This window comes from Equus caballus, chromosome 18 (genome assembly GCF_041296265.1).
Source record: "Equus caballus isolate H_3958 breed thoroughbred chromosome 18, TB-T2T, whole genome shotgun sequence".
Classification (NCBI taxonomy): Eukaryota; Metazoa; Chordata; class Mammalia; order Perissodactyla; family Equidae; genus Equus; species Equus caballus.
In genome coordinates this window covers 51353424-51380885 of record NC_091701.1, presented here as the reverse complement: position 1 = coordinate 51380885, position 27462 = coordinate 51353424, and the positions used below count along the sequence as shown (strand labels likewise).

Here is a 27462-nt window from a genome sequence, read left to right as displayed (position 1 = left end):
TAGATCTTCCAAATGTTGACACATTTCATTATACAATATTTAAAATTCGTATTTGTTAATATCACCACTATTCTCATCAGGAAAGCCTCTAAGTATTGGGAAGCTGTCAAACTCATGGTTGTGGATACCAGTTTTCCAAAATTTTAATTTTGCCTGAAAGCACAAATACTGTTGTTTTTCTTAGGGTGATAGGCTCATTTTGCTTACTTTTAAGATATGCCGAATACCCACGTCTGAGTAACTTTAGTTTGTGTACGGTTACTCTTTCAAGTAAAAATAGCATTCCATGAAAAAAAGCAGATAGTTTAGTTCAGAATGCGAACATTCATGCAAGAGCTTTTAGCAAATCGGGTGCCGTACTGTAGCATGCAGCAGAAGTGCTTTATGTGTGCTTCTCATTTGTCACATAGGATATTAAAAATATGTGTACCCAAGGGTAAATATTTTATAAAATAATTTTTACTGCTTCATCAAGTACATTCTTCAGTGAATTGAAATTTTTTTAAAACAAAAATTAGTATATTCATTACCACCAACTGGATGGTTTTATAGAATCAATGACTACTAATACATTTTAGTGTTACAGCTTTGTTTCATACTAAGGCAGCTGCAGTTTTGCCCACTATTGTTTTCATACCATCAGTGCAAATATCAACACGGTGAAAAAGGCAAATAATGATATTGTTATGAAAATAGTTTTGGCTTTTTGGGTAACCTGAAAGGGTAGACCACACTTTGAGAACCACAGTTCTAAAGGGTACAATTGCTTCCTCAACTTAATACAGTCTGCTTAGAATTAATATTGTACCACATAATATAAAATATAAGAACCTTACAATATGATTCCACTTATTCCTCCAATGTTTATTGTATTGTTGCTATATAATTTACTTCTATATGTGTTATAAGCTCTATAATTCATTGTTATTATTTTTGCTATATATAGATAGTAATTTTTTTAAGGAATTAAGAAAGAGTAAAAAACAGTTGTCCTTTGTAATTACCTATATATTTACCACTTCTGGTCTCTTTATTCTACTCCATAGATCTGAATTTCTATCTGGTACCATTTTCCTTTAGCCCAAAGAAATTTCTTTAGCATTTCTTATAGTGTAGATTCTGCTGGTAACAAATTCTTTCAAATTTTGTTCATCTGAAAATGTCTTTATTTTTAAATTTTGAAAGATATTTTCACTGCTTATAGAATTCTAGATTGACAGATTTTTTTTCTTTCAGCATTTTAAATATGTCATTCCTTTGTGTTCTGGTCTCCATTTTTTCTGAAGAGAAGTCAGTTGCCATTTGTATTGCATTTCCCCTGCATATAATAGCTCCTTTTGAGATTTCTTTTTATCTTGGTTTTTAGCAGTTTTCTGTGCTTTTGTCTTGCCTGGGGTTTGCTCTACTTCTAGATTTATTGGTTGCTTTTTTTAAAATCAAAATTTCTTCAGTTTTTTCATAATCATTCTCTATTTCTGAGACTTCAATATGTGTTTCTTAGATTAATTTGTATTATCCCATAGGTTACCAAAACTTGTACATTTTTTTCCCAATCTTTTTTCTCTCGGTTCTTCAGTTGGAATAATTTCTATACCTTTAAGTCTTTAAGTTGACTGACTCTTTATTTCTGCATTGTCCATAAGCTGTTAAGCCTACCCAATTAATTTTTTATTTCAGATATTGTATATGGATTAGTTCTAGAATTTCCTCTTAATAGTTCCCATTTGTATCCCAGGGTGTACCCATGTATTCATTCATTCTGTCCATATTTTCCTTTAGATCTTTGAATATATTTTTTAAAGCTGTTTTAAACTTCTTGTGTACTAATTACAACATTTGAGTTTTCTCAAAGTCTGTATTTATTGTCAGCCTTTTCTCTTGATTAGGATCATATTTTCCTGCTTCTTCACGTGCTAATAGTTTTGATTGTATGGTGGACGTTTTGGTTGATATTTTGTATGGAATCTGGATTATGCTGTCTTTCTTTAAATGTGTTGAATTTTTTCTAACAAGTGGTTCAATTACTGCCAAATCTTGGTCAGGTCAGATTTAATTTTAAGTGTTGTTAGAGTGAGACTGTTTTGGTATTGTCTTAAATTTAGTGTGGTTCTTATTCCTATAGCGTGGTATTTTGGGGTGTTAATTGAATACCTGATGTATTCATAGAGGTCTCTCCCGTCTGGCTTAGCCAGAACTCCAATGCCTTGTAGCACTGCACTGCCTATGTCCAGTTAGTTCTGTTTTCTTCACCATCACCCCCAAGAATCCTTTCCACTAGACCCAGTGGAGTCTGTGCTGTGAGTGAGCAGCCAACACCAGCTAAAAACCCTAGGAAAACTCTCTTGCAGACTTCAGGGGCTCTCCCTTCTGTCCAGCTACTTCTTCTTCAGTATTCTGCTACACAAAGTCTCACCACCTCAGCAACTCTGAACTCTAATCTCTGCCTTCTCAGTCCATAAAAACTACCACTCAGTGAGACAGCCAGTCTCTGCTTGGGCTCTGCCTCTGCACCACAGTCTAGAATGTGTCCCAGACAGAAAGCTAGGGTGAATATGGGGATCGACCTTTGGTGTTTCTCTTTTCTTAAGGATCACAGTCCTGCACTGTCTGAAGTGTAGTCCAATGCTTAAAAAAATAGTTGCTTCATGTGTTTTATCCAATTTTATCATTGTTTATGGCAGGAGGGCAAGCCCATTACCAGGTACTCTGTCATGGCCAAAATCTTAAGACCTATACAGCAGTTTTAAGTCATAATTATGAAGATTTTGTAGCTATATAGAAAAATGTGTGTGTTTGTGTGTATGTGGGGGTGTGTGAGTGGGTGGGTATACACAAATATAGGAGGATAACTTGAAAAATTAAGAACTGTTAATCTATTAGGATATTTAAATGACAGGTAAGACTTTTCTTTTTAAATTTTTCTGTTATTGTAATTATAACTATGTAAGAAATATGACTTGTTGTGGAATTAAAGATTATTGAAATAATTTTAAGCTGAAACTAATAAACTCCATTTCTTCCTTTTACCTAAGAATAAATATTTTATTGTTAATTCACTAGTCACTTAATATATTTGTTAAATTTGTCTTTAAATTTTGTTCTATAATGAGATTTTACGTACATAATAAATGACAGACAGGAAAATGTTCTATACACATAGCTTACACTGGGTGCTTTGGTTTATATCTGATTGTTAAAAATTACAATAGCACCACATTCAGCAGAATTTTCTATAGGTAGGATCCTCAAAAATATTAGTACTCAAGCTAAACAACAGTGGGGAGGTGTGTGTGTGCATGTGTATGTTTTAATTTTTCCAAACCAAACCAAGTGTACAATTATATAGACTGTTATTGTCGTCAGCTTAAAGCTAAAGCAAGGAATCATCATTCAATTGTACTATACATGTAAAGGAATAGGAAATACACACACATACATACATGTACACATATAAACTGATGTCATGGGAATTATGACTACCACAAAATTATAAGACTAATTCTCCCAGCCATATTGTGAAAATTTCTTAGACAAAACTCCTGGGTCAGCCCTGTGGCCTAGTGGTTAAGTTCAGCATGTGCCTCTTCAGTGGCCTGGGTTCACTTCCCAGGCATGGACCTATACCACTCATCAACGGCCATGCTGTGGTGGCGACCCACATACAAAATAGAGGAAGATGAACACAGATGTTAGCTCGGGGTTAATCTTCCTCCAGCAAAAAGAGGAAGATTAGCAACACATGTTAGCTCAGGGTGAATCTTCCTCAGCAAAACAACAAAAAACAACAAACTCCTATCTTTTATTTTTGAGATTTTTTTTTTTCTCAAATTCAAGTTTTCAGGAAAAATGTTCAATATATTCTGTATTTTCTGCTTAATTCTCTTTTTTACTTTTTTCGTTTTTAAGAAAGCATATCTTCCCTTTTCTTATTATAAGTATTGCTGGGTTTTCCCACAAAGCGGATGATATAAAGTTTTAATGACCATTGTTATGTCTTAAACATATAGTAGTGTTTTTATGTAGTTTCTTAAAAAATTATTTCTAGTTGAAGCAGCTTTACAATATTAAGGAAATTTTAAGACAATTCTCTCTTAATTTCACTATTCTCACATAATTGTTTTTATTTCACCCAATGTGTATATAATTTTCTATAATTGTGATTATAATTTATGTATAATTTTGGGGTCTGCTGTTTTAACCTCAGGTTATTTCATAAACATTTTTCCATGTTGTTACATAACCTTCATATTTATCATTTTAAATGTCTGTGTAACATTCCTTTGAGTTACCATAATTTTTTTTATTACCCAGTCACTGAGGTTGTTTCCAATATTTAACTATATTATATTTGGTATTCCAGTGAAGATCATTGTACAGATACTTCTCTGTCCAGAACTTCTCTGTTCTTGTGAGTTACTTCATTACAATGAATTCCCAGAAGTACAATTCATAGGTCAAACAGTGTGAACCATTTTTTTCCTTGGGTGGTGGTGGTGGTTGTTGTCACATACCTGATTATTTTCAGTTTGTTTGTTAGTTAGTTAATTCTGTGCTGAAATTTTATTGCAATTGTATTTATTGCTTATAAACCTGAATGATTCTTATTACTATCTGTTGGGTTTTGGTATACACGAATCAGACTTTTCTAATATAAAGAACTGCCATAAAGCAGCAGGTCGGCAGGAAGTCCCCATAAATACAATAGGAGCATTTTATAGGTTCGCTGGGGATTCTATAACTGTACAGTGGAAAATCTGTTCTGCAGCAGCTTAGGGTATAATATTCCCCTCACTTAGCAGTTAAGAAAATGAAGCAACATAAAGAACAGTGTAAGGAAGTTAGAGCAATTTAAGAATAACTAAATCTATTAAATGCTCAGGAAGAAGCAAGTTAAACTAACAGTTTAAAACAAATGCTTAAAGCTAAAGACCACATAAACTCTCATTGTCTCGGAGCTTCATTCTTTACAGGCAAATGGATTGTTTTATTTTCTTATATGTTATGGAAATTCATAGATGAGAAACTTGTCCGCGGTCTTAATAATACTGTTTTTTCAGTAAGTGACTGTTGCCTGTAATGTCATAACTTTCATGTAATAATATTCTCTCTATATTTATATGTACAGAATGTAAAGTATGGTTGCCAGCTCCAAGTTATATATGTGATTGCTCACGTATATTAAAATGAGTCAAAACAAAATTCTGTTCTAATCTCATTCTTTAAAGCAAGTGACAAAGCTGCTTAATGATTATTTGGGTTGTAAATGATTAGGTTTTATTTGAAATAATGGTGGTTAAATTTTCACCTGTGAAACTGTGATTTTTACATTATCATTTGCTTTTCCTGGGGACTTCAGTATGCCAGTTTTAATCCTTCTTAAAAGAAAGCAGTTTCTCACCTTTCAATGGTGGTATTTTTAGCCAGGTCACTGGAATATACTCTCTCATATCTGATTGCATAAACATGACTTAAAATAGTACCAAGCTTAGCATCATTCCACCCAAACCAACTTCTTATTCTCTGATTGTTACCCTGACTTTCCACGCTACCCAGTTTTAAGACCTTGAAATCATTCCTGACTCTTCTTCTTCTCTCCCCAACGTGTCGTTAATCTCCAGGTCATAACTACAGTTTTTTCACCGTGTCTCCCCTTCTAGTCTTCCTTTCTGTTTTCCATGTCACCACCATAATCCTGGAAAACTCGTTACTCCTAGATCACTGCAACAGTCTTCTAATTGGTCTCCCTTGCTCCAGTCCCTGCCCCTTCACTGTGTCTTGCACACATCTAAACTGTTCACTTTTAAGATCCTCTGAAATCTGCCCATTACCCAGCTCCTAACTTCATTGGCAATTTCCTAAGAGAAGCAATAAAAGTGGATTTTTTCATTGTTTCTTGTATAAGCTGTCCACATTCCCAGTTTCACAGACATCTCAGTTAATGTTTATCAGTCACCATAGTGATGCACCTCAAGAATTTTATAATTTACCCCTTTCCTATCAGTGAGATAGCTACAAATACCATGTGATAATAATGTTAGAGATTTTTCTTACAGTTATCAATGAGCTATATGGAACTTGAATTTGGGGTATGTGATTTCTTTATTGTTTAGAAAAATGGTTTATTTCAGGAAATTACATTTCTCACTTATAGTTTTACCTGTTGCAAAAAAAGAAATGCAAGCTTTGTTAAAACAAAACAAAACAAAATCACCTTTTTTGTATAAAGATCTCGCTTCTATTCCAAGAAAGACATTTTTGTGGCAGAAAATAACGTCTTCTCATATAGGGAAAGTAAATTCTGAAACTAAAAATTCTTAAAGAAAATGCCAGCTCTTAGAAAGGTGACCCTTTTATATGCTTTATAATCTGTCATTTAAATGTAAATGAATCCACTTACAGAAATTAAGGCAGCTAATAAGAAAAATCTAAAGTTACTTAAAAAACTGTACAAAATATTTTAAAGCATATCTCTTTGACAGGAAAGTATTAGAATACAAATATTATAAGAGGAGCATTTAAAAACTGTTAAAGAATGCCCTATTCATAAATTAACAAAAAGACAAATTTAACCTTAGAGTAAAATACAGTAAACCATACCAGCATCCAAATAATCGTGCACCATAGTGCTCCTAGGACATTACTTCAGCAATCATTTCTAAAATGTGGCTGCAGCTTGCAACACAACCAGATTTAAGCAGGACCATGGGAGTTCCACAGTTGTACTAGCATTGTTAGAGGCAACATCTGATGCAAAATATATTTATTCGACATGGAATTCATTTGTCTTTGACTCATCTAGAGTGAAAGATGTATCCCGTCACCTTTTTCTGCCTTCTTCAATTACAAAGCATGTTTTACAATCTTTTTATTTTTCGATAGGGATCACATGCAATGGTCAAAAGAAGAAGAAGCAGCAGCCAGAAAAGAAGTTGAGGAAAACTCAGCTGTGAGAGTCCTTCTGGAAGAGCAAGGTAGGCAACTACATGGTGCAGCTCCCGGAGCCTGACTTTTCTGTTTGACCTTCCACTGATTCAGTTCACACCATAGTCTCTTTTCTTCCTAGTTGTAGCATTACTTTGAAAGTTCTTAGCTTCTACCTATCCACTTGGTTCATTTGGGAGAATTCCCAGTTATTCTAGTGTTGTAGGACCAAAGTTAATGACATAAATTCTGTATTCACCCTTTATTTGCTCTTTTAGTATCCATATTATTGCTTTTTCTGGAAGATACACACACACGGGTGGCATTTCAAACAAGATATGAATACATAACTTTACAATTTTCCTCTTGTTATGCATCCTTTAGAATGCTGTTGTGCATTTCACTTGCTAGGTATGTTCCACAAATTCAAAAACATTGAGTGAAGAAGGTAAAATCATATCAAAATGTTGCTGGTCTTTTAGGATAAAGATAAAGTTTCAATAAGGCTTTAAGATACTTTTCTTGGAAGCCTTTGATATTTAGAGTTTAATTTAGGTAAGGCCTTGCCAACCTTCAAAAATGGCTTCTAAAAAATTGGCCCATGCTACTCTCACAAAAACAGAAGATAACAAGTGTTGGTGAGGATGTGGAGAAATGGAACCCTTGTGCACTTTTGGTAGAATTGTAAAATGGTGCAACCTCTAAGGAAAACAGTATTGAAGCTCCTCAAAAAATTAAAAATGGAACTACCATATGATCTAGGAATCCCACCTCTAGATATATAGCAAAAAGAATTGAAAGCAGAGTGTTGAAGAGATATTTGCATATGCATGTTCATAGCAACAGAATTCACAATAGGAAAAGGTGGGAATAACTCAAATGTCCATTGATGGATAAATGGATAAACAAAATGTAGGATATGCATACAATGGAAGATTATTCAGCCTTAAAAAGGAAGGAAACCATGTCACATGCTATAATCTGGATGAACCTTGTAGACATTATGTTAAGTGAAATAGGCTAGTCACAAAAAGGCAAATACTATATGATTCCATTTATATGAAGTATCTAAAGGAGTCAAATGCATTGAAACAGAAAGTAGAATGGTGTTACCAGGGCCTAGGGGAAGCGGGGAACAGAGTTGTTTAAGGGTATAGAGTTTCAGATTTTCAAGGTGAGAAGGTTCTAGACATCTGTTTCACAACATTATGAATATACTTAACACTACTGGACTGTACACTTAAAAATGGTTAAGATGGTAAATTTTATGAGTTTTTTACCACAATTTTTTAAAAAGCACACTAAAAAAAATTTGGCCTATGTCCTTCTCACTGCACTGCTGGGAACCCACAGACACTTTTTTTTTTTGAGGAAGATTAGCCCTGAGCTAACTGGTGCCAATCCTCCTCTTTTCACTGAGGAAGACTGGCCCTGAGCTAACACCCGTGCCCATCTTCCTCTACTTTATACGTGGGACACCTACCTCAGCACGGCTTGCCAAGCAGTGCCATGTCCACACCCGGGATCCGAACCGGCAAACCAAGGGCCACCAAAACAGAATGTGCACACTTAACCGCTGCGCCACCAGGCCGGCCCCAACCTGTAGACACTTTGACAAACCCCTGCACTTTCTAGATAGGAATTTCTACCTTATTTTTCTTAAAATTATTTCTCCTTTAAAAAAGGTTTATTCTTTTTTCTTTTTTAAAAAAATAGTTTATTGAAGTACCAAATACACACAGAAATTGAGACAACTCGTAAATGAATTCTGACAAACCTTAATGAATTTTCTCAAGAGCCAACTCAAGAGACAGAATGTTACTAGTAACCCAGAAACTTCCTCATGCTCCATCGTGATTACAATACTTCCCCCAACCCTTCGGACCCCACAAAGAGCAACCACTTTTCTGGCTTCTAATACCATAGATTAGAACAGCTTGGTTCTGGTCATCAACATTTCTCCGTCCCTCTTGTAGCATTATCAGTACCCCTTAGATGGAGCAAGTGTCAGCAAACTCTGGCCATTAGCGAAATCCAGCCCACTGCCTGTTTTTGTAAATAAAGTTTTATTGGAACTCATACGTACTCATTTGTTTACATATAGTCTATGGCTGCTTTTGAGCTTACGTCTACAGAGTTGAATAGTTGCAACAGAAACTGTATGTAGCCCACAAAGGCCGCTTAGTATCTAGCCCTTTACAGAAAATATTTGCCAACCTCTGAGCTAGAATTTTCAGGACAGATTGATCAGCTGTCCTGAAACGCCCCAGGGAAAGATGTTTGCTTTCCTCTGTGCAAGCTAAGCATAATGCAAATCAGTAATCCCACTGGTAGTTAACTGTTGTTCTGGTGACTTTAGTCTAAAGGCTAAAGACTTTAGGCTAAAGTTTGAGGCAAAGGTAGCTGTGGAAACTGCGCTAATGAAACAGCCGTCATTAGCTGCCCTTAACCAGTGAAGTGGGCAGTGCTGCTCTATCTTATCCCTGGGCATCGTTGATAACCTGTCTTATCCTCTGGCATCATTTGCTGTTCCTTAGGGCTAGTTCTCCTTCCTTATCCTAAGGATGAATGTATCCTGGAGGGAGGACAGGAAAGAAGAGCACCTGATCCACAATGGAACCATTCTATTTTTATGAGCTCCAGCCATGCAGTCCCAGAGTGGGCTATGGCCAGGGAGTGTTGGGGTTGGATTTGAGGGTGCATACCAGTGGCAATTCTGCTTACAAATCAGCCAACATTGCATTCCTTTGCAGGAACTCTGTCACACTATTTCTGAGGAAGTATAATTTTGCTTCTTTGCCAGCAGCTGCACAGACATATTTTCCACATTACTCAAGCTTCTGCTAGTGGCCACCTGGACGTGACAGAAAGAGTCAAGCCTAAACCGAATTAAAGTTATCAGTCATCTTAATTCGTTTCCAGGAAGTTAAAAATTATCCACAGTATATTACCTGATAATATAAAAAAACAAGAATGTTTTTCACACTTTTTTGAATATTTCTGTTTAGAAGATAAATAGATGAGCAGTGCTGATAACGTTCCCTTTAAGTGCTCTGTACGTGGCTGCCTATTTTGGCCTATTTATGTTAACAATGAACTTGAGTGAAGCTAATGAGAAGGTTATTTTAGGGCCTTGGAAACCGCAGTAAAGGAAAATGACGGTTCCCACAGAACCATAGTGTGACTGAAATAGAAAGGTGGTGACTGGCCTCTCTCTATAGAAGCAGGAAAAGCAGGCTGGAGAGGACTGATGTTACTGCTTTGAAGCGTTTGGTTTGCTTATTAGCATGTCCAGTCTCTTTCTGAGCAAGTTTTCTTGCTGCTATGGACAAAGAACAAAAGGTTCCATTTTAAAATGGCTCAAAGTGATTGAGGTTTCCGCTGGGCCCCTCCGCGTCCCCCTGTAACACTACTCAGTGAGGTGGGCTTCGTACGTCAGGGAACTGCTGCAAGGAGAGGAACACACAATGAGGGTGACCGTTTGTTCACACTTAAGCAAGGTTGTGCAGAGCAGCAGCTGAGGCTGCTGTGAGGGTGGCGAAGAAAGAAAACTTTTGTCCTGAGGACCTGTGTTGAGTGACAGGACATTACAGTGACAGTAAATACCTATCCAGCCACCCAATCCAGTCTCACCAGGGCTTATAGACCTGCTAGTCTGCGGAAGCCCTAGGTGAGCCTTCTAATTTGGTATTTAATGTCTCTGATGAATATGGGTCAAGGTGAATAGATTCATTTAAAAGCTCTACTCCCAAACTTTGTGAAAACCCAAAGGAAGCTCTGACCTGGTTCTTCTCCCAGTGCCTCTGTTAACCACTGTCTCTTCTTATCTAGGAGAGTCCTAAGTCTTTGAAAGAGCTAGTTTTCTCCCATCAGAAACATTTCATTTGCAGATTATTATACAGCATGAGCACTGTTTATTGATCTTATCTCACTTATTTTAATGCCCCTGGAAGGAAATACTCGTTTTTCTCCCATGCTGGCCAACTCTCCAGCACATTTCTTTTGGTCTCTGTGTGTGCCATTCTCTCCTGTCACTCCCATTTCCCATTTCTCACCTATTGTCTCAGCTGTTGGTGAGAACTGAAGTCAGGAAACACCCTCACAGTTCTGACAATAAGAACTTATCCATCACAAATAATACAGTCTCTTGCTGTGGGATGGTTGTCGTTTCATTTCTGTGATTAAAATGTATAGCATCCAGGCTCTCATTAGCAATATTCCTTTCAGTTAGATGTCCAGATTAATGATTTTTAATTCCACATTTCCTTGTAGTAATTTCTTTTAAATTTTATTATAGCTCATATTTCTTTTAAAAGCAGGTTAATTCAGAGAAATGAGAAAGATACATTTGGCAGTTTTTGAGTTAACATGATTATAGTTTATAATTTCCTAAAAACATCTCCAGTGTGTTATATCTCAGCTGGTTATTTAGCAAATGTAATGGGTTTTTTAAACTTAATAACAAGAGCAGCTGCTGTTTTTACTTAAAATATCCTTGTAAATAACTGCCTATCTAGGGTGAGTTATCTATGTCAAGCAAAATAGTAAAAGAATCTCACTTTACCTTACCTTGTGAATTCTTTACCCCCGAGCGTGTCCTATGTGAGGAAAAATAAAGTAGCTAAAAGTTTCGTGTGCTGATAAATTTAGGGTACTTGTTTATAAGTCAGCTTTGGTTGTTTAAAATTTCATGCAGTGCTCTTGGAAATATACTTTCCATTTCATAACTTCAAGAATTTTCCTTTATTAGACAATGAACTTTATCAGTGATGTGGAAATTTCCAACTTTGAGAGCTCAGGTATTTGTGTAATTGATGTGCAAAAATAACTTTAAATTGCTTTTTTTTACATTGCAACTTAGAATAAATTTTCATAATTCATATTCATTGTATCATATATGTCAGATACATAAATGGTTTAATTCAATTTCTTAGTTGTGATATTCAGGGTGATTCAGGGTGAATTCTGAATATGTGAGTATAGTTAGTGTGTCACATTCCTTCTTGCCCTCAGCAGTATTGAATTTAGTAGGTGAATAATTGAGAAGTTGTTTCATCTGGCTGTGGTTAAACAGATCACTACATCTTTTTTACTGCCATTGGCATGGAGCAATTAATTCTGAATCAGCAACCCAGGAAAGTGAAAGGAAAAAATGATCCTCCAAGAAAAATTGATCATTAATATACCTGTTTAGAAGGTCAATTGGACAAGATGAAGACAGGGCTGATTTCCCCACACTATATTCTTTTATCATTATTGGCCTGAACTTGAGATGAATTAACAGCAAGTTGAAACTAAATTTTTCACTCATGGTCAGAAAAATAGCTCTTCCAATTCCTCTGTTATCACAGATACTCTTGCAGTTCAGGAAATTAAATTATCCACTGAAGGTGTTTATGTTGTCTCATAACTATAATGATGAGTTGATTGACCTTCCGTAGGGTCTCAGAAGTTGTCACACATTGCTGGGAACTGTGGAGTTGCCAGCGTTGATTGAAGATTCTGCTGAAAGCACAGCTTTAAAAAGCAAAAAAAAAGTTCCCGCCCATTAGCCTTTAACCCAGCCCATCCCAGCCCATCCCAGGAGCTCTTTCTCTGTTCTGTTTCTATCCCACAAACCAGCCTATTCTCTTAGAGCTTTTTCTTTTTTGAGGAGGATTGTCCCTGAGCTAACATCTGTGCCAGGCTTCCTCTATTTTGTATGTGAGACACCGCCTCAGCATGGCTTCATGTGTGATCTGTAGTTTGGTGCCCAGGATCAGAACCCACAAACCCTGGTCTGCTGAAGCAGAGGGTGGAAACTTAACCACTATGCCACCTGGCTAGCCCGCACTTAGAACATTTTGTGTTCCCATTGCTCATTGTAATTTCTTCATACAACCTTGCCTGGTTTATATAATTCAAAGAATAGGGTTTAATTATGTATTTTTGATCTGTTTATATGGAGATTCACTTCCATCAGCAATATTTTTACAATCTACTTATATAAGTCATGCTGAGGTTTTAATGTCAACTTGATGCTTCCTAATAAGAGGAAAGTACAGAACTAGAGAAACGGAGATTATTTTAAGAAATATTTTGGAGTGGGTTAATATTGATTTTGTGTTAGGAAGGCAAGGTAGTATAATGGTTAAGAGCATGATCTCTAAAGTCCAATAGACTTGGTGCAGGTGACTGGCTCAGCTCCTTCTGGCTGAGTAAGCTTGGCGAAATTTTTTATTCCCTCTGACCTTGAATTTCTTTGTCTGTAAATTGGAATAATAATACGTCTATCTGAAAGATATCATTAGGATTAAATCGGAAAAAATCCAAGTAAAGCATTTGACATAGTGCCTGGCACATAATGAACACTCAGTATGTGCTATTATTGTTATTTTTAATGTTATTGTTTTGGTATAATGATTTATGTCATTGTTTGGCTTTTTCCTCCTAATTCCGGAGTGGGAAATACTTGAAAAAGGCTTGAAAGTGTATATATTAGCAGACCTTGACCATCGTCTTCTAATAGTAATCAGATCCTTTTTAAAGATTGCAGAGGCTAGGGTGGAATTTAGGTCTTGACATATTTGGTATCTGAACCCGATTCCAGTCACCTCAGTGCAGATTCATTTTCTTTATAATCTGTAGAAATTAAAATAGTAGTACAGGCTCCTATTTATGACAGCAATCTGAGCCAGGATTTTGTAGTTTGTAGAAGTGATACTGTTTAACGTTCTCCATAATTTCATGGGGTTTAATAGGTTTACTAGGAAAGTACGTAGACGTTTTAGAGTTTAAACAGATGTTAGAGATACTCTAATTCAACCTGTCATCAAATGAGGAAACTGTAGGCAAGTTTAATGAAGAATTCAACTAAGATTTCTTATCTTTGTGTAAAATGTAAATAAAACTTTGCAAAAGAAAGAACTAGCTAATAATCATTAAGTTGTTACCATCACTCCAAATTTTCATCTGATTGTTATAAATAAATAAGAAATATATTTTAGAGTTGCAATCAGTGTATAGACCATTCTGTGTGAATGTTTTCTCTTAATATTATCCTTTCAATTTTAATTATTAATATGGTTACTCTCTTTTGGGCTGCATGGTTTGCTTGGTCATTCCTATGTTGTTGGGTATTTGAGTTATTTCCCACTTTTTCCTATTATAAATAGCACTGCTATGAACATCTTTTCTTTCAAGTTATTCCCCTGCTGTCTACCCCCCTCCAATTAATTCCTAGGGTAATATTCCTGCAAATTAATCAAAGTAATGTATTACATTCTAGTTACTGATAGCTTTGAACTCACTTCACAAATACCTCGCTATTGCAACTCAGATACTAGAGGTTTGACTAAATGTAGGTCTTCTTAGGTAGTTGCTTTTATTAAGCAGAAAAATCTTTTTACCAGCATAGAGTGAGCTACAAAGAGAATTTTTAAGGGAAAAGGAAGAAGAGAAGGTGTGAGAAGACCCGGGGGAAATTTGACAGTTTCCTAATTCCTCCTGAGTCTGATTTTCAGAATGTTGTTTTGTTTTCTTATACAGCATATCAGGTACACTCGAGTTTTTAAAAGCAGAGATAGAACTATTTTAAAGATAAATATATAACATTTTTGGATTAACCATAAATAGGCTTCTGTCCATTAGTGCAGATATGAGCATGTTTTAGTCTTCAACATCACATAATTCTTTTGTTACAGAGATCTACTTTCATTTCTCAGACCTTAAATACAGATTTGAGTTTCTGTCTTTATAACAGTCCTGCTGCCAGATACAATTCAGCTTTGATGGGAAGGAAGTCTTGTGGCCAGATGGGTGGAGATCCATGATACAAGGCCATAAAGATAAAAATGGAAAGAAAAGGAAAACTAAAGGGCTTCAAGACAGGGCTCTGTAACAAAGAGGAACCTGACTATAGGCAGTGCTCGTTCTGAAGACAGGGGCTTCTTTAAAGTTATGAAAGGAATGAGTCCATTATTTTTATTTTTAGTTTAGTTTAATTTATTTTTGGAATAGATAGTAATTTCACACAGATCAAAATTCAAAGGAAAATTCTTCCTCAAACCCAGGTCTCTCCCCCAGCTACTCAGTTCCCCTCTTACAGGCAACCAGTATTACTAATTATGTGATTGTCCTTCCAGAAATGTTCTGTACAGATGCAAGTAAATATGTGTCTAAACATACACGTATGTTTCTGTATATGCACGCATGTGTATTCTGTTTCTTCTTGTTCTAACAAATGGTTGCATCATATACATACTGTTCTACACTTTGCTTTTTTGCCTAACATTAAATCTTGGAAATTATTCTGTATCAATAGAAGGTTTCTTATTCTTTGAAACACTTTAAAAATGTCACGTGTCCTCATTGGGTGAAAATAATTCTTAACCCAAGGATTGGGCCTAGGGATTAGGCCTGGTACATAATAGTATCCAAGAAATGTTTGTTGAATGAATGAAGGAGTGAGGGAATTAATTATCTTATTAATTTAAGGTACAAATAGAAAGAAGCAAAAAGCTAAGAACTACCTGAAGCTCCGAGACTGTTGACCTAATCCTGACCCTGGGACCCAGGGAAATCTAAGGGATGACATCACAAAATGTACATCTCTTTTAAAGAGGCATCGGAAACTCTCTTTAAGGCTTCATCATACTAGGAGATGGCAATAGGAAGAGATGCCTCTGGAGGTGGGGGAAGAATGGAGTTACAGGATGGCCCCTAGACTCCCAGAGTCGGGATATGTGGTCCTGGTTTTGCTGTGACAGAGCTCTGGGACCTGGAAGAAGTGGGTTCATCTCTCTGTGCTGTCCTTTCTTCAAAAGCAAAACAAGGCAGTTGGAGTAGATTATTTCAGTGGAACATTCTCACTCTAAGATTATGTCATTTATAATTTTGCAATTTCCTGTCTGATTACCAATGTGTTGAAACTGCATTTACAGAGACAAAAAATGAAGTGTCCTTTCTCTAAGATAATATAGAGCCTTACAGGTTATTGGTAAAAATGTGATTATTAAGATTCCAAGATTAGACTGTAGAAAGTAATTTGCAACAATTATATTCCTTACAGAAATTTATTGGCCAAACTATTAAGACAGAAGCAGATTTATGGGGGTAGGACTAAATACCCCACACATTGACACATTTTGAGGGAATTAATATTACGTAGTTTTGGCCTTTAATAAGTAAAAGAAAAAAAATCAGGCAAATAAAATTTACTATAATATTAAAGCTATTCGATAATAAACATAATTGTTATAAATGATAATATATTTAACAATAATTATTAAATATAGTTAGTTATTAAAATAGTAACTAATAGTAAATATAATTCATAGTAAAATAAATCTTTTTTCTCTTTATTTTAGTTAAGTATGAAAGCGAAGCTAGTAAATATTGGGACACGTTTTACAAGATTCATAAGAATAAGTTTTTCAAGGATCGTAATTGGCTGTTGAGGGAATTTCCTGAAATTCTTCCAGTTGATCAAAAAACTGAAAAGAAGATGAAAGAATTATCAAGGGATCACATAAAAACTAATGCTGCAAATTGTTTTTCAAGAATGCACTGCCCTAGTCTGCCTGAATTAAAAAGTCATTACAAGAAAAGTTCTAGCTCGTCAGATGGACAAAGCAAAGCAGTGTCTGATTTTTCCAACCTGGACTCGGAAGAACACAGAAAAGGACCTCTGAAGGCGGACTTGTTTCCTGGTAGCAATGCCACTTTCAGAATCCTAGAGGTACGGTACTGCAGGGCCAAGACAGGAGGTGGCAAATCACTTTAAAATGTGCATTCCATATCACGTTATGAACTATCCAGATTTTTTTAGGGGGAAAATGATCAAATCTAACTAAATAAATGTAAATAAGTCTAACTAACTAAATAAATCTAACTAAATAGATAAATGTTCAGTATACTTTTGTGCATAAAAAATATTTAAGGAAACTCATCTTTAATCGGGCAGATTTTAAGTTTATAGTTTTATTTTTTTTTCAATTTGTCTTTTGGTGGTTTTTTTTAAAGATTCTCCTTGAGCTAACGTCTGTTGTCTATCTTCGTCTTTTTTTTTTCTTCTCCCCAAAGTCCCCCAGTACATAGTTGTATATTCTAGTTGTAGGTCCTTCTGGTTCTGCTATGTGGGGCGCCACCTCAGCATGGCCTGATGAGCAGTGCCAGGTCTGCGCCCAGGATCTGAACCAGTCAAACCCTGGGCCACCAAAGCAGACCACAGATTTAACCACTCGGCCACGGGGCCAGCCCCTGTCTTTTTTAATTTCTGACTTGAAGCCAGTTTTAAATACCAATAAAGTTTTGATCCTAATTTCTCTCTTTTTCTGTTATTACCCCCTTTTAGGTGAAATAGAAATAAAGTGAGATATATAATTTGCTTTAATCTGGTATAGACCTTGATTTTCTATTTTGAAAAATAAGCGTTTTCCTTCTGATTATAAAGGAGTATATTTGATTACAGAGATTTTGCTAAGGAGTAGGTGAGAGAAATAAAATTATCTACAATCCCACAAACAAGGAATTTAAACACTTTAACATTTTACTGACTTTTTTCTCCTTTTTGTTTATATTGTTTTATATAGTTCAGCTATACTGTACCTGTATTTGGGGGTTTTGCTTTGTTTCTATTTAATATTATATCCTAAGCAGTTTTCTCTATCTTTAAAAATTTTCTGTAACATTTTCACTGCTGCAAAATATTTTACTATGGGGAGTATAGTAATTCTACTTATCTATTTTCATACAACTGGGCATTTAAATTGTTTTCAGGTTTTCTACAGCAAACATCTTTGGGTATAGACTTTTCTGCACTTTCTTTTATTATCTTGGGTTAGATTTACTAGTTCATAACTTATAAAAAATTTTTTATTTTAAAGATTTTATTTTTCCTTTTTCTCCCCAAAGCCCCCTGGTACATAGTTGTATATTTTTAGTTGTGGGTCCTTCTAGTTGTGGCATTTGGGATGCTGCCTCAGCATAGCCTGATGAGCGGTACCATGTCTGCACCCAGGATTGGAACTGGCAAAACCCTGGGCCACTGAAGCGGAGCACACAAACTTAACCACTCGGCCATGGGGCCGGACCCTAAAAATTTTTAATATTCTTAAAATGTGTTGACAAATTATTTTCTAAGAAACTGTACTAACACCAATTCGCAGCAGTGGAGATCTGTTTCATCACATTCTCATTGGTTGGAATATTCTTATTTTAGTGCTTTCTGCTTTGTTAGACAAAAATTATACCTTGTTTTATTTATTTATTTTTTTGGTGAGGAAGATTGGCCCTGAGCTAACATCCATTGCCAATCTTCCTCTTTTTTTTTGGCTTGAGGAAGATTGTCCATGAGCTAACATCTGTGCCGATCTTCCTCTATTTTGTATATGGGACCCTGCCACAGCATGGCTTGATGAGCAATGTGTAGGTCTGTGCTGGAGGTAAAGGGCTGGGGAGCGGTGGGGACAGGGAATCCAAACATGTGGACCCTGGGCCACTGAGGCTGAACGTGAACACTTAACTACTACACCACTGGCCTGAGGGCCCCCCCTTGTTTTAATTTGCATTTCTTTGATTATTAAATAGGTCACATAGTTCTTCAAATGTTTAGAAGCCATCTGTACTTTTGTGTTCTGTTTATTTTCTTTGCTTATTTATCTGTTGTTTTTTAAAATTAGCTGTGCCCTTTATCATATTTATTGCAAATGTTTTTTTTTCACAGTGTGTGGTCACCTTTTAATTTGGTTTGTTTTGGGGTTTAGTGTGTAAAATTTTAGATATTTTCATAGTCAAATTTCTCAGTATTATTCTTGTCCTTTTGGCTTGAGAAAACTCTCCTATACCCAGAGATGCAGTAAATTTTTTCTACTTTTTTTTTTAAATAAAAAATCTGATGTTGGTGAGGAAAATTTAACCTTGTTTTTGATATTTGTTTATTCTTTTGATTTTAGGTTGGCTGTGGTGCTGGAAATAGTGTTTTTCCAATTCTGAACACTTTGCAGTGAGTTTTAGAGTTTTCTCTTACAAAATTTTACATATGTATGGGATGTTGGGAAATTCTGGAAAAATGTTGTCATGTATATGCCATAGTGTTCTTGTTCCCATATGAACAATAACTCAAGCAAATTTCAAAAGAAGTGTCTTAGTCTTAGTGGCTAATTTCATGTGAACTTGGAATTACTCTGAAAATAGTGTTTAACAGCCATGGGTTGTCCACCATGGGTTGAAGTAATTTTTTTTTTTAAAGATTGGCACCTGAGCTAACACCTGTTGCCAATCTTCTCTTTTTCCTTCTTCTTCTTTTTTTCTGCTTTTTCTCCTCAAATCCACCCAGTACATAGTTGTATATACTAGTTGTGGGTCCTTCTAGTTGTGGCATGTGGGACGCCACCTCAACGTGGCCTGATGAGCAGTGCCATGTCTGCACCCAGGACCGAACCAGCAAAACCCTGGACCCCTGAAGTCGAGCACGTGAACTTAACCACTCGGCCACAGGGCCGGCCCCAAGGGTTGAAAGTAATTTTTTAAGCTTTTGTTTGTATGGATGAGAGAATAAGAAAAGAGCAAGAGATTTAATCTGCCCACTAAACTGTGAATTGCTAAACTTCAGAGATTTATTTGCTCCTCCAGGATACATACATATTTTACACATAGAGAATTGAGTTTAAAGCTTACACTTTAACCTTCATTCTATTTTGTCATCACTTCTGGAGTCACACCCGGTATAAAACCTCCCTGTGTCAAATGATTGTCCCTATACTTGAAATTGTTTAGAGGTAACAGCAACTAACCCTAAGACAAAAAAGCAGAGGTAGATGACAGGGCTCTCCTGGCCTGCCCTTCCTGTTCACATATACGTCTTAGTATTTATTTCCATGGATGAAGAAGACACACCTTACAAAGCTTTTCTAACACCTTTTACCCATGGTTGGTCTGTCAAGTTTTATTTTTTTTTTAAGTTTACATAATAGCTTTCATGTTATTTTTCCATTATAAAACCAACATAAGCACATTCCAGAACGTTTCCATTAGAGGAAAAGGGGAGGGCGGGGGATCACCCATCATCCTAACATAGCTGCTGACGTGTGTATTTTTAAATTTAATGATGCTATATTTTTAACTTTTCATTATGAAAATGTAAAAGCATTCGAAAAGTAAAGAGTAGTTCAGTAAATTCTCATATACCCACCCCCTTGATTCAGTAGTATTTAACATAATGCCAACATCATGACACTTTATTTTAAAATACTTATGATATATCTGAAAAAAATCAGGACATTCTTCATCACTATTATAAATCTAACATAATAGCTAGTAAGTAATTCCCTAATATTATCAAATCACCAACTAAAGTGACCAGGCAGAAATGAAACTGGCGGATTTGCAGTTCTGAATGGCCTTTCTCCTTTTGTTTTTATTTTCTTTGTTTTCCCCTTTTCCAATTTCTGGGCCAAAATTTTCTTTTCTTTTATACCACATAGCCAGGTTTGTTCACCCTAGTGATGTCCGAGCTTATAATATACATAAATCTACTACATGGGCAGTTGATTTTGTGTTACTTTATGACTAATCTCAAGGTATTATTTAGCATGTCATTTCTTTATGTATTGTTTCTCCAACCACTGTTTATATTCCTTGAGGTAGAGAACATATTTTGTCCTAATCTGATTTTACAAGTATCCTAACAGTACAATACAATATAGATAGAGCTCAATACATATTTACTGATTAATATCTCTGATTCCCCACTTGTTAGTTGCATTTTTTTTCTCTCTGCTCCCTCCAACTAATAATTGCAAGCTCTTGCCTCCTCACTCTCTCTTTCTTCTTGGCTGTGTCTATTTTTGCCTCATATCCATATTTTAGAAATCACTGTAGCTCAATAACCTGAGATAATTAATTCATCTTTAAAAGGCAACCAGTGATTAGCCTTCCAAAGGGAGAATTAGACTTTTTCCTCCATCTAAGAAATTATGTTTTGTTACTTTTCAAGAGTATAGGATTAATGTTTTACATTTTCAGAATATTTTACCATAATTAGACCTCTGGAATTGAGAGGTCATGTCATTCTCCAAGGATCATTTAATTCTTAAACCCCCAGCCAAGAGAGTGTTTGGTGGTGTAGTGGTAGTAGAGGTATTTACACCTGCTTGCTGGGAGAAGGGCCAAGGCAGTCAGCTGATTTTACAGAAAAGCTCTGGAAAGTATTGGGTGGTCACAAGATTTCAGCCTGCACTGCTGATGCAGTGGGACTTCAGTCTCAGAGGTCATGCTGCCATCCTGGTAGGACACATGGCAAATGGCACATGCTTTCCCTTAGCTACTAGACTATTCTGTATCTTGTGGGTGTTTAGTAGCCACTGCCCAAAGTTCGACTGCATGCCTTTCGTAATGAGTTAGATGTGCCAGTGTCCAGAGAAACATTTTGAGTTATATGGAAGTTTTTTACAGAACCAAGTTAAGTTCTTAAGTTTTTAAGTCCCTGGAAGGCAGAAGGCAGATCTTCCTTTAATAATGATGATGATGATAATGATGATGATAGCAAGAGCAACAACAATAATAATGACTAACATTTATTAGGTGATTACTCTGAGTCAGGCACCTTTCTAGAAACTTTATCTATGTGAATCCGTTCAGTCCTCAGAACCACCTTAGATGCCATATTTATCTCTGTTTTAAAGATGGGGAGACTGAGTTACAGACAGGTTAAGTAACTATTGCAGGGTCACACAGCTAAATGGTAAAGCCAGGATTCACCTGAAGCAGTCTGGTGTAAGAGCCCTCGCCTTTAGCCATCATACCACATAGTGCTCTATTCATCTGAGTGTTTATTGAGAACATTTCAAACACATGTAACCACCCAGCAAATTATGAGTCACAAATATATGGATTTCATGGGAAACAATAGGTGTATATGCTGCAATAAACTTTTTACATAGGATAGATGAGAAAAGACAAGCTGTGCAAGTTTTAACTTTGATTCAGTACTGGTTAACTTTTCATAACCAAATATTATTCATCATTAAATATTACTTTAACTTATTTGGACACATCTTAATTTGAATGCAAATCCCTAGTGGCACACAATGAATAAGTTATACATGAACATAGTGTTCATCAATGAGTAGCATTTAAGAGTGTAATCAGCCTGGGTGAGATTTTGCTAAATGCATATTTGTGCTTGTATTCCATATTTATTTAGAAGTCCTCCTTGCTTGAAAAGCCTCCTGTATCAAATTAGAAGTTCTAATTATGTGCTTCAAGGCCCTCCTGTATATACTGCAACATACTGTTTGGAACATTCCGAGAGCTTGGGCTCTCGGAATCAACTCTACTTCTCCTCCCTGGCATGTGACTCCCACCTCTAAACCCTAATAGCATTTCCCCTTCTCCCTGCTTAGCAATGCTATCCCTCTCTTTCAAAATTCTTAAGTCTTACACCTCAGGGTGCCTGACTCTATAGAGATTGTATAAAACCAATCATGTCCCCAAATAGGCTATAAAATCCACAAGAGCCAGGACCATACTTATAGTTACTGTTTAAGGACATGCTGATCTCTTTCTAAGTACTAAGCAATATGATGCAAGGATTATTTGATAACAACATACAAGATATGATTAGGAAGGGTACTTACCCACAAAATTCAAAGTGTACACTTTCCCATTAATAACCATGGTCTAGTCATTGTTACTGAATTTCAGATAAAAACCAAATAGAACTTGTCTAAGTTCAGTGGAGGCCAATTAAAATTAGTCAAGATTTTCATATGGGTAAACATTTGCCCCTAAAAAAAGCCATGAATTTACGTACTTTATGTTTTGTAAATAAAGCAATTGAGTCTTGGATAAGTTAAGTCAAATTCACAGAGTTTAAACACAAATCTATTTGGCTCCAAAAAGTGTACTCTTACTATTTTATTAGACAATTTCATTTACTACTTTGTATTCTAATGCTTGGTACATATATGAGGCTCAATAAAAGTTTGACAATAACTTAAAAAGATAACTAAGAATTAATATATTCGTGTTTTATTCTTTTTTAGAAGTTATACTTGCATGCTGTTAAATATATGCTTATAAATATAAGCATATATATATATATATGTGTATATATATATATATATATATATATATATATATATATGGTTTTTTGTTTTTTAAATCTTTCTGCCCCGTCAGGGCATCAGAGCCTCTGTGAGAGGCCCAGGAGCCAAATGAGTTGAACACACAGGAAGAAGAATGAAGCACTAAGGGACACAGGGGTTTGAGGGCCCTTGGCGAAGGGTAGAACTTGGCTAAGCTAAGAGAAACTACAGGCCATGCTGGCTGGAGGCAGAGAAGAGAGTGCCTGTGGTGGGAGTGGCCAGGAGGAGGATGGAGCAATGCTGATGGATTGCTTTGGAAGTTTCCCATGTGAGAGTACGATGGGTTCTAAGGCAGGTAGGCCCAAGTAATGGAGAACCTTAAAACCAGCACAGGAATTTGAAAGTTATGCCATCATTAATGATAAGTGTTTGAGGCAATGCTGGTTCAGAAACAGCATGACGGTACCCATACACCACTATAGAGGCCAGTATCTAAAAAGCAGAAACAGCAAACCGAGTGTCATCCAAAATTCTTTTAAGGAAGTACTTTTTAACAAGTTCCTTTAGCAGTTTCCTTTCTTGTGTCAGCTGAGCATATCTGGACTCTAGTTTTAAATATTTCTTCCATTTTCATAGGAATGCTCCAGAGTCCTTTCTGTATTGTTGTGATTTTGCTTCTGGAGCTGTGGAGCTAGTAAAGGTATGCCTTATATTTTCTTTAAAGAGAGCCATATAAGAATCTAATTTATTTGTTGTTGAAGTGATTTTTTTGAAATGTTTCTGCCTCAAATGTTACTGGTGACCATTTTTAACTGAGCTTTTACTATTTCTGGGAATCATATCATAAACTGGTGCCTAAGATACTACCCTAAAACAATAAAAGTTGTTTTGAATTTAACATATAAAGTTCAAGGGTCAACAGCTCCTACAAGGTGATATTTGTATTTATGTCTCTAGAGCCTTACACACAGTCTGACACATAGTAGGCACTCAATAAATTAGTAATTTGGGGGGGGAAAAAGTCTGAAAAGGCATATATTGTAAATCTAAAATGTCCTACACTGTAAGGAAAACAGTGGGGAACCTGGACTTGTTTGACCAATGCCCGAATACTAGTGAGCATTACCTTGGCAAGAAGAGGTAATTTTAGGAAATGGAAAAGGAAAGGAAATTCTACTAACAAAAATGTGTAGTGGACACGTGGAACATAATTTCTGATAATAAGAGTAATAGTTATTCATTACAGTTGTCGCCATTTTCTAAAATATTGAGAAGCCTGAAGCGGAAGATAAAATTCACCTGTAATCTCACTTCCTAGAATCCTGGGGTGAATCAATGTTGATATTCTTCTAGTGTTGTGTTTGTAGGCAAATTGCATGTGTGTGTACTCTAATGCAATTTTTTAAAATAACAGCTTTATTGAGATATAGTTCACATACCATAACATTCACCATTTTAAAGTATAGAATTCAGTGATTTTCTGGTATACAGAGTTGTGCAGCCATCACCATTATCTAATGTCAATTATGTAGTGTAGGATATTTATATTTTAAGTCAAAGGAGGTCTGGAACAAACAGTGGGAGAGGGAGCTGAGGACCATCTCAGTGTGTCTGAAATAACATAGGGTAGGCTTCCAACCACGCTGCCTACTGACTCATAAAGACTGCCCTACTCCACTTTTAAAATTAAAGAGAGATTGCAAAGAATGTTTGTTATCAAGTCTGATTGCTAGACTTAATTTTTTATGGCAGCTTGAAATAAGCTAGCAGAATACTGAATTGGAAATAAAGTGCATTCAAATTTATAGAGGAAAGGCAGTTGGGAGAAGTAAAAAATTTGACCTTTTTATTTTAAGAAAAATACTAGAAGCCTGCTAACTACTTTTTTTTTTCCTTTTTATTCTCTTATCATGACAGTCACACTCATCCTACAGAGCAGCCCAGTGTTGTGCCTTTGTTCATGACGTTTGCGATGATGGCTCACCCTACCCTTTTCCAGATGGGATCCTGGATGTCATTCTCCTTGTCTTTGTGCTCTCTTCTATTCATCCTGACAGGTAAATGAAGATGAAAGGGCAAAGCAAATGTGTAAAGCCCCTTTATCAACAGTGGTTTTCAGAACTATCAAAGCAAAAATTACAATTCTTGAGTTTATTATTTGGTGAACTACATTATGTATAATATGCAGCCTTTTAAATGCAGTTTTTCCTTTCTTCAGACTTTTAGAAAGAAACTGGTCAAACTACTTCATTAGTGAGCTTTCTGTCACCCTCAGAATGAAGTGAGCATATTCTGGCAAGACACATACCTATTAAAAGTGACAATGCTTCAAGGAAATTACAAATTCAGAACAGCCTAATAGACTCCCAAGAGGGAAATTGTACTTGGTGATCAGAAACAAACATCTTTGATTTAGCGTCTTACTGAATGTTCATGAAGAGGTGGGCGCTGAATTGGTTTGGCTTCACACAGGTCTGTCGACGGGCTTGAAAAAATTTGTTTTAAGGAAGCCCACTAAGGAATTAGGGGTTATCAAGATTTGTCAGATTAACCTTGGACCTTTATAATCTAACTTGGCCTAGTGCCATCATTTAAATATTTATGACTTAGATTTTTTTGTTCACACAATGTTTTGAAACAATAAATATAGCTTTTCTCCAGAGAGGAAGTCTAAAGAGGTATTACTAACAATTAAAATGATCGCTTTTCTTAAAATTTTGCCACCTCATATGTATTGAGGCATGTGTGTGGTAAGTGTCAGGGCTTGTGCCTTTGTAAGGTTTTGAAAATTGCGTTTTCTCCTGTGGTAGTAGATTCACCCCAGGAAAGATCCTCTGGTAGTAGATACAGACTTGACATCAACGAATTTTTGATGAGTGTGACCCTTTCCCAAAGAAACTATGTTACCATGTGCTTCTTTCTTTGCAATTACAAGGTCACTGGGACTCTTTACAGTCCTTTTATTTCTCATTCCAAACTGAGCATTTTGATTACTTGTGGAAAAACAAATTAGATTTCCAAATAAATCTGAATGAAAGATACATTTGCACCTGGTGAGCTATATCAGGTTCCATAAAGCTACTTTTTCCTCCCAGTTTCTATAGCTTATTTCTTTCTGCTGATTTGTTTGGACTATTGGCATTATTCAGGTACTGGTAGAAAGATGTCATCTATGTATTTTGTTTCATAGTTAAAAGGATGGAGTAGGTGGATAGAGAACAAGATTTTCTATTTGACACCCATAACAGGAAATGTTTCAATTCCAAATAAGACCACAAAAAGAGTATTTGAAATTAGTTTAGCTAATGTATTTTCTCATGATTTGAATTGAATGTTAAAGAGAAGGGGAAGCAGATGTCTTGGGAAGATTGCTTTATAGTACAGTATGTTCATTCTCTTTATTATAAAATAAATTTGGATGTGTCATGTCAGTAGCCACTTTCTTACCTACGTGGAAATGATCTAAAAATAAAATGAATGAGTAGAAGGAAAGCAATAGTGAGTGAAAAGACAAGGCAATATCTTTAGGGTCATTTAGGACTGTGGTAGTTGATTCAGCCCCAGGAAAGTTCTAGAAAAGTGGCTTCTTGCCAGCTTGGAAAAATCCATGCACAAATGAATGGCAAGCAATTCAGCTGGACCTTGTGTCTGGGCATCCCACCTTAAATGGGAATAAACCATAGGAGGCTACAAAAGAAGAGCCGGCTGTCCTTCTTGTCATTGAAATAAAAGAAAGTATAATATGTTTCCCAAAGATCCAAGTATAGACCAGGAAGCCAATAAATACTTATTTTTTAAATCTCTTTTCCTTCTCCTCTCCCTTCATCCAGAGATAGATGAGGATAGCAGAGTTGGCCCAAGTAGGATAAAAAAAGATAAGGGGCTTTCTCCCATTCTTGTCTTGTCCATCTCACCCTCAGCCCACTGCCACCTGCAGTTCTCAGGAACCGGCTCTGGAATTGTATTATGAGCCAAGATGGGTCATCAAGAAAAGTAGCTTCCCACCCCTTCCCTTTACCCACAACCCCAGATGTTAAAGGATAATTGGGAGGAAAGGATTTGCAGAAGGAGGTGCTGCATTTTGAAGTATTTGATTCTTTGTTTTTCTGCATTTTCATTTCATGCTTGTTTTACTAATAATTGCAGAAATAGATTTTTCTCTGTACATACAACATTTATCCTGAAAGTGAATATTTTAAGGTTCAGATATGGTTTTCTTTAATTGCCAAAGCCTAAGGATATAAGCACTGTGTAAAAATAACCTGTGATAAAATAAACAAGGAAAAATGCTTTTCTTTTTCCCTTTCATGTACTTATGTTTCACTTTTTTAAAAGAGCTTTTCATCTAATCATGCGACCTCTTTCTGTCATATTTCTCTCTTATTTTCATAGTTACTTTCATTTTCTTACTACCTATTTCCTTCATAACCTGGCGTGATCTGACTTTCACCCCGTTATTCCACTGAACAGTGTT

At 36.0% G+C, this 27462-nt stretch overlaps 1 protein-coding gene across 11 annotated transcripts in view; it reads left to right on the top strand.

Annotated features, from left to right (window-relative positions):
• Nucleotides 1-27462, top strand: part of METTL8 (methyltransferase 8, tRNA N3-cytidine) — a 194592-nt gene that overhangs the window by 42789 nt on the left and 124341 nt on the right. For all 11 annotated transcript variants that reach the window (XR_011428264.1, XR_011428263.1, XM_070241212.1 and 8 more), the window contains 5 exons: nucleotides 6880-6971; nucleotides 16269-16639; nucleotides 18855-18904; nucleotides 23625-23688; nucleotides 24906-25045. Coding sequence is in view for 9 of the 11 variants with exons in the window: in XM_070241212.1 (XP_070097313.1) it covers nucleotides 6880-6971; nucleotides 16269-16639; nucleotides 18855-18904; nucleotides 23625-23688; nucleotides 24906-25045 (717 nt within the window). In the remaining 2 variants the exon portion in view is untranslated. The remainder of the gene's footprint in view (nucleotides 1-6879; nucleotides 6972-16268; nucleotides 16640-18854; nucleotides 18905-23624; nucleotides 23689-24905; nucleotides 25046-27462) is intronic.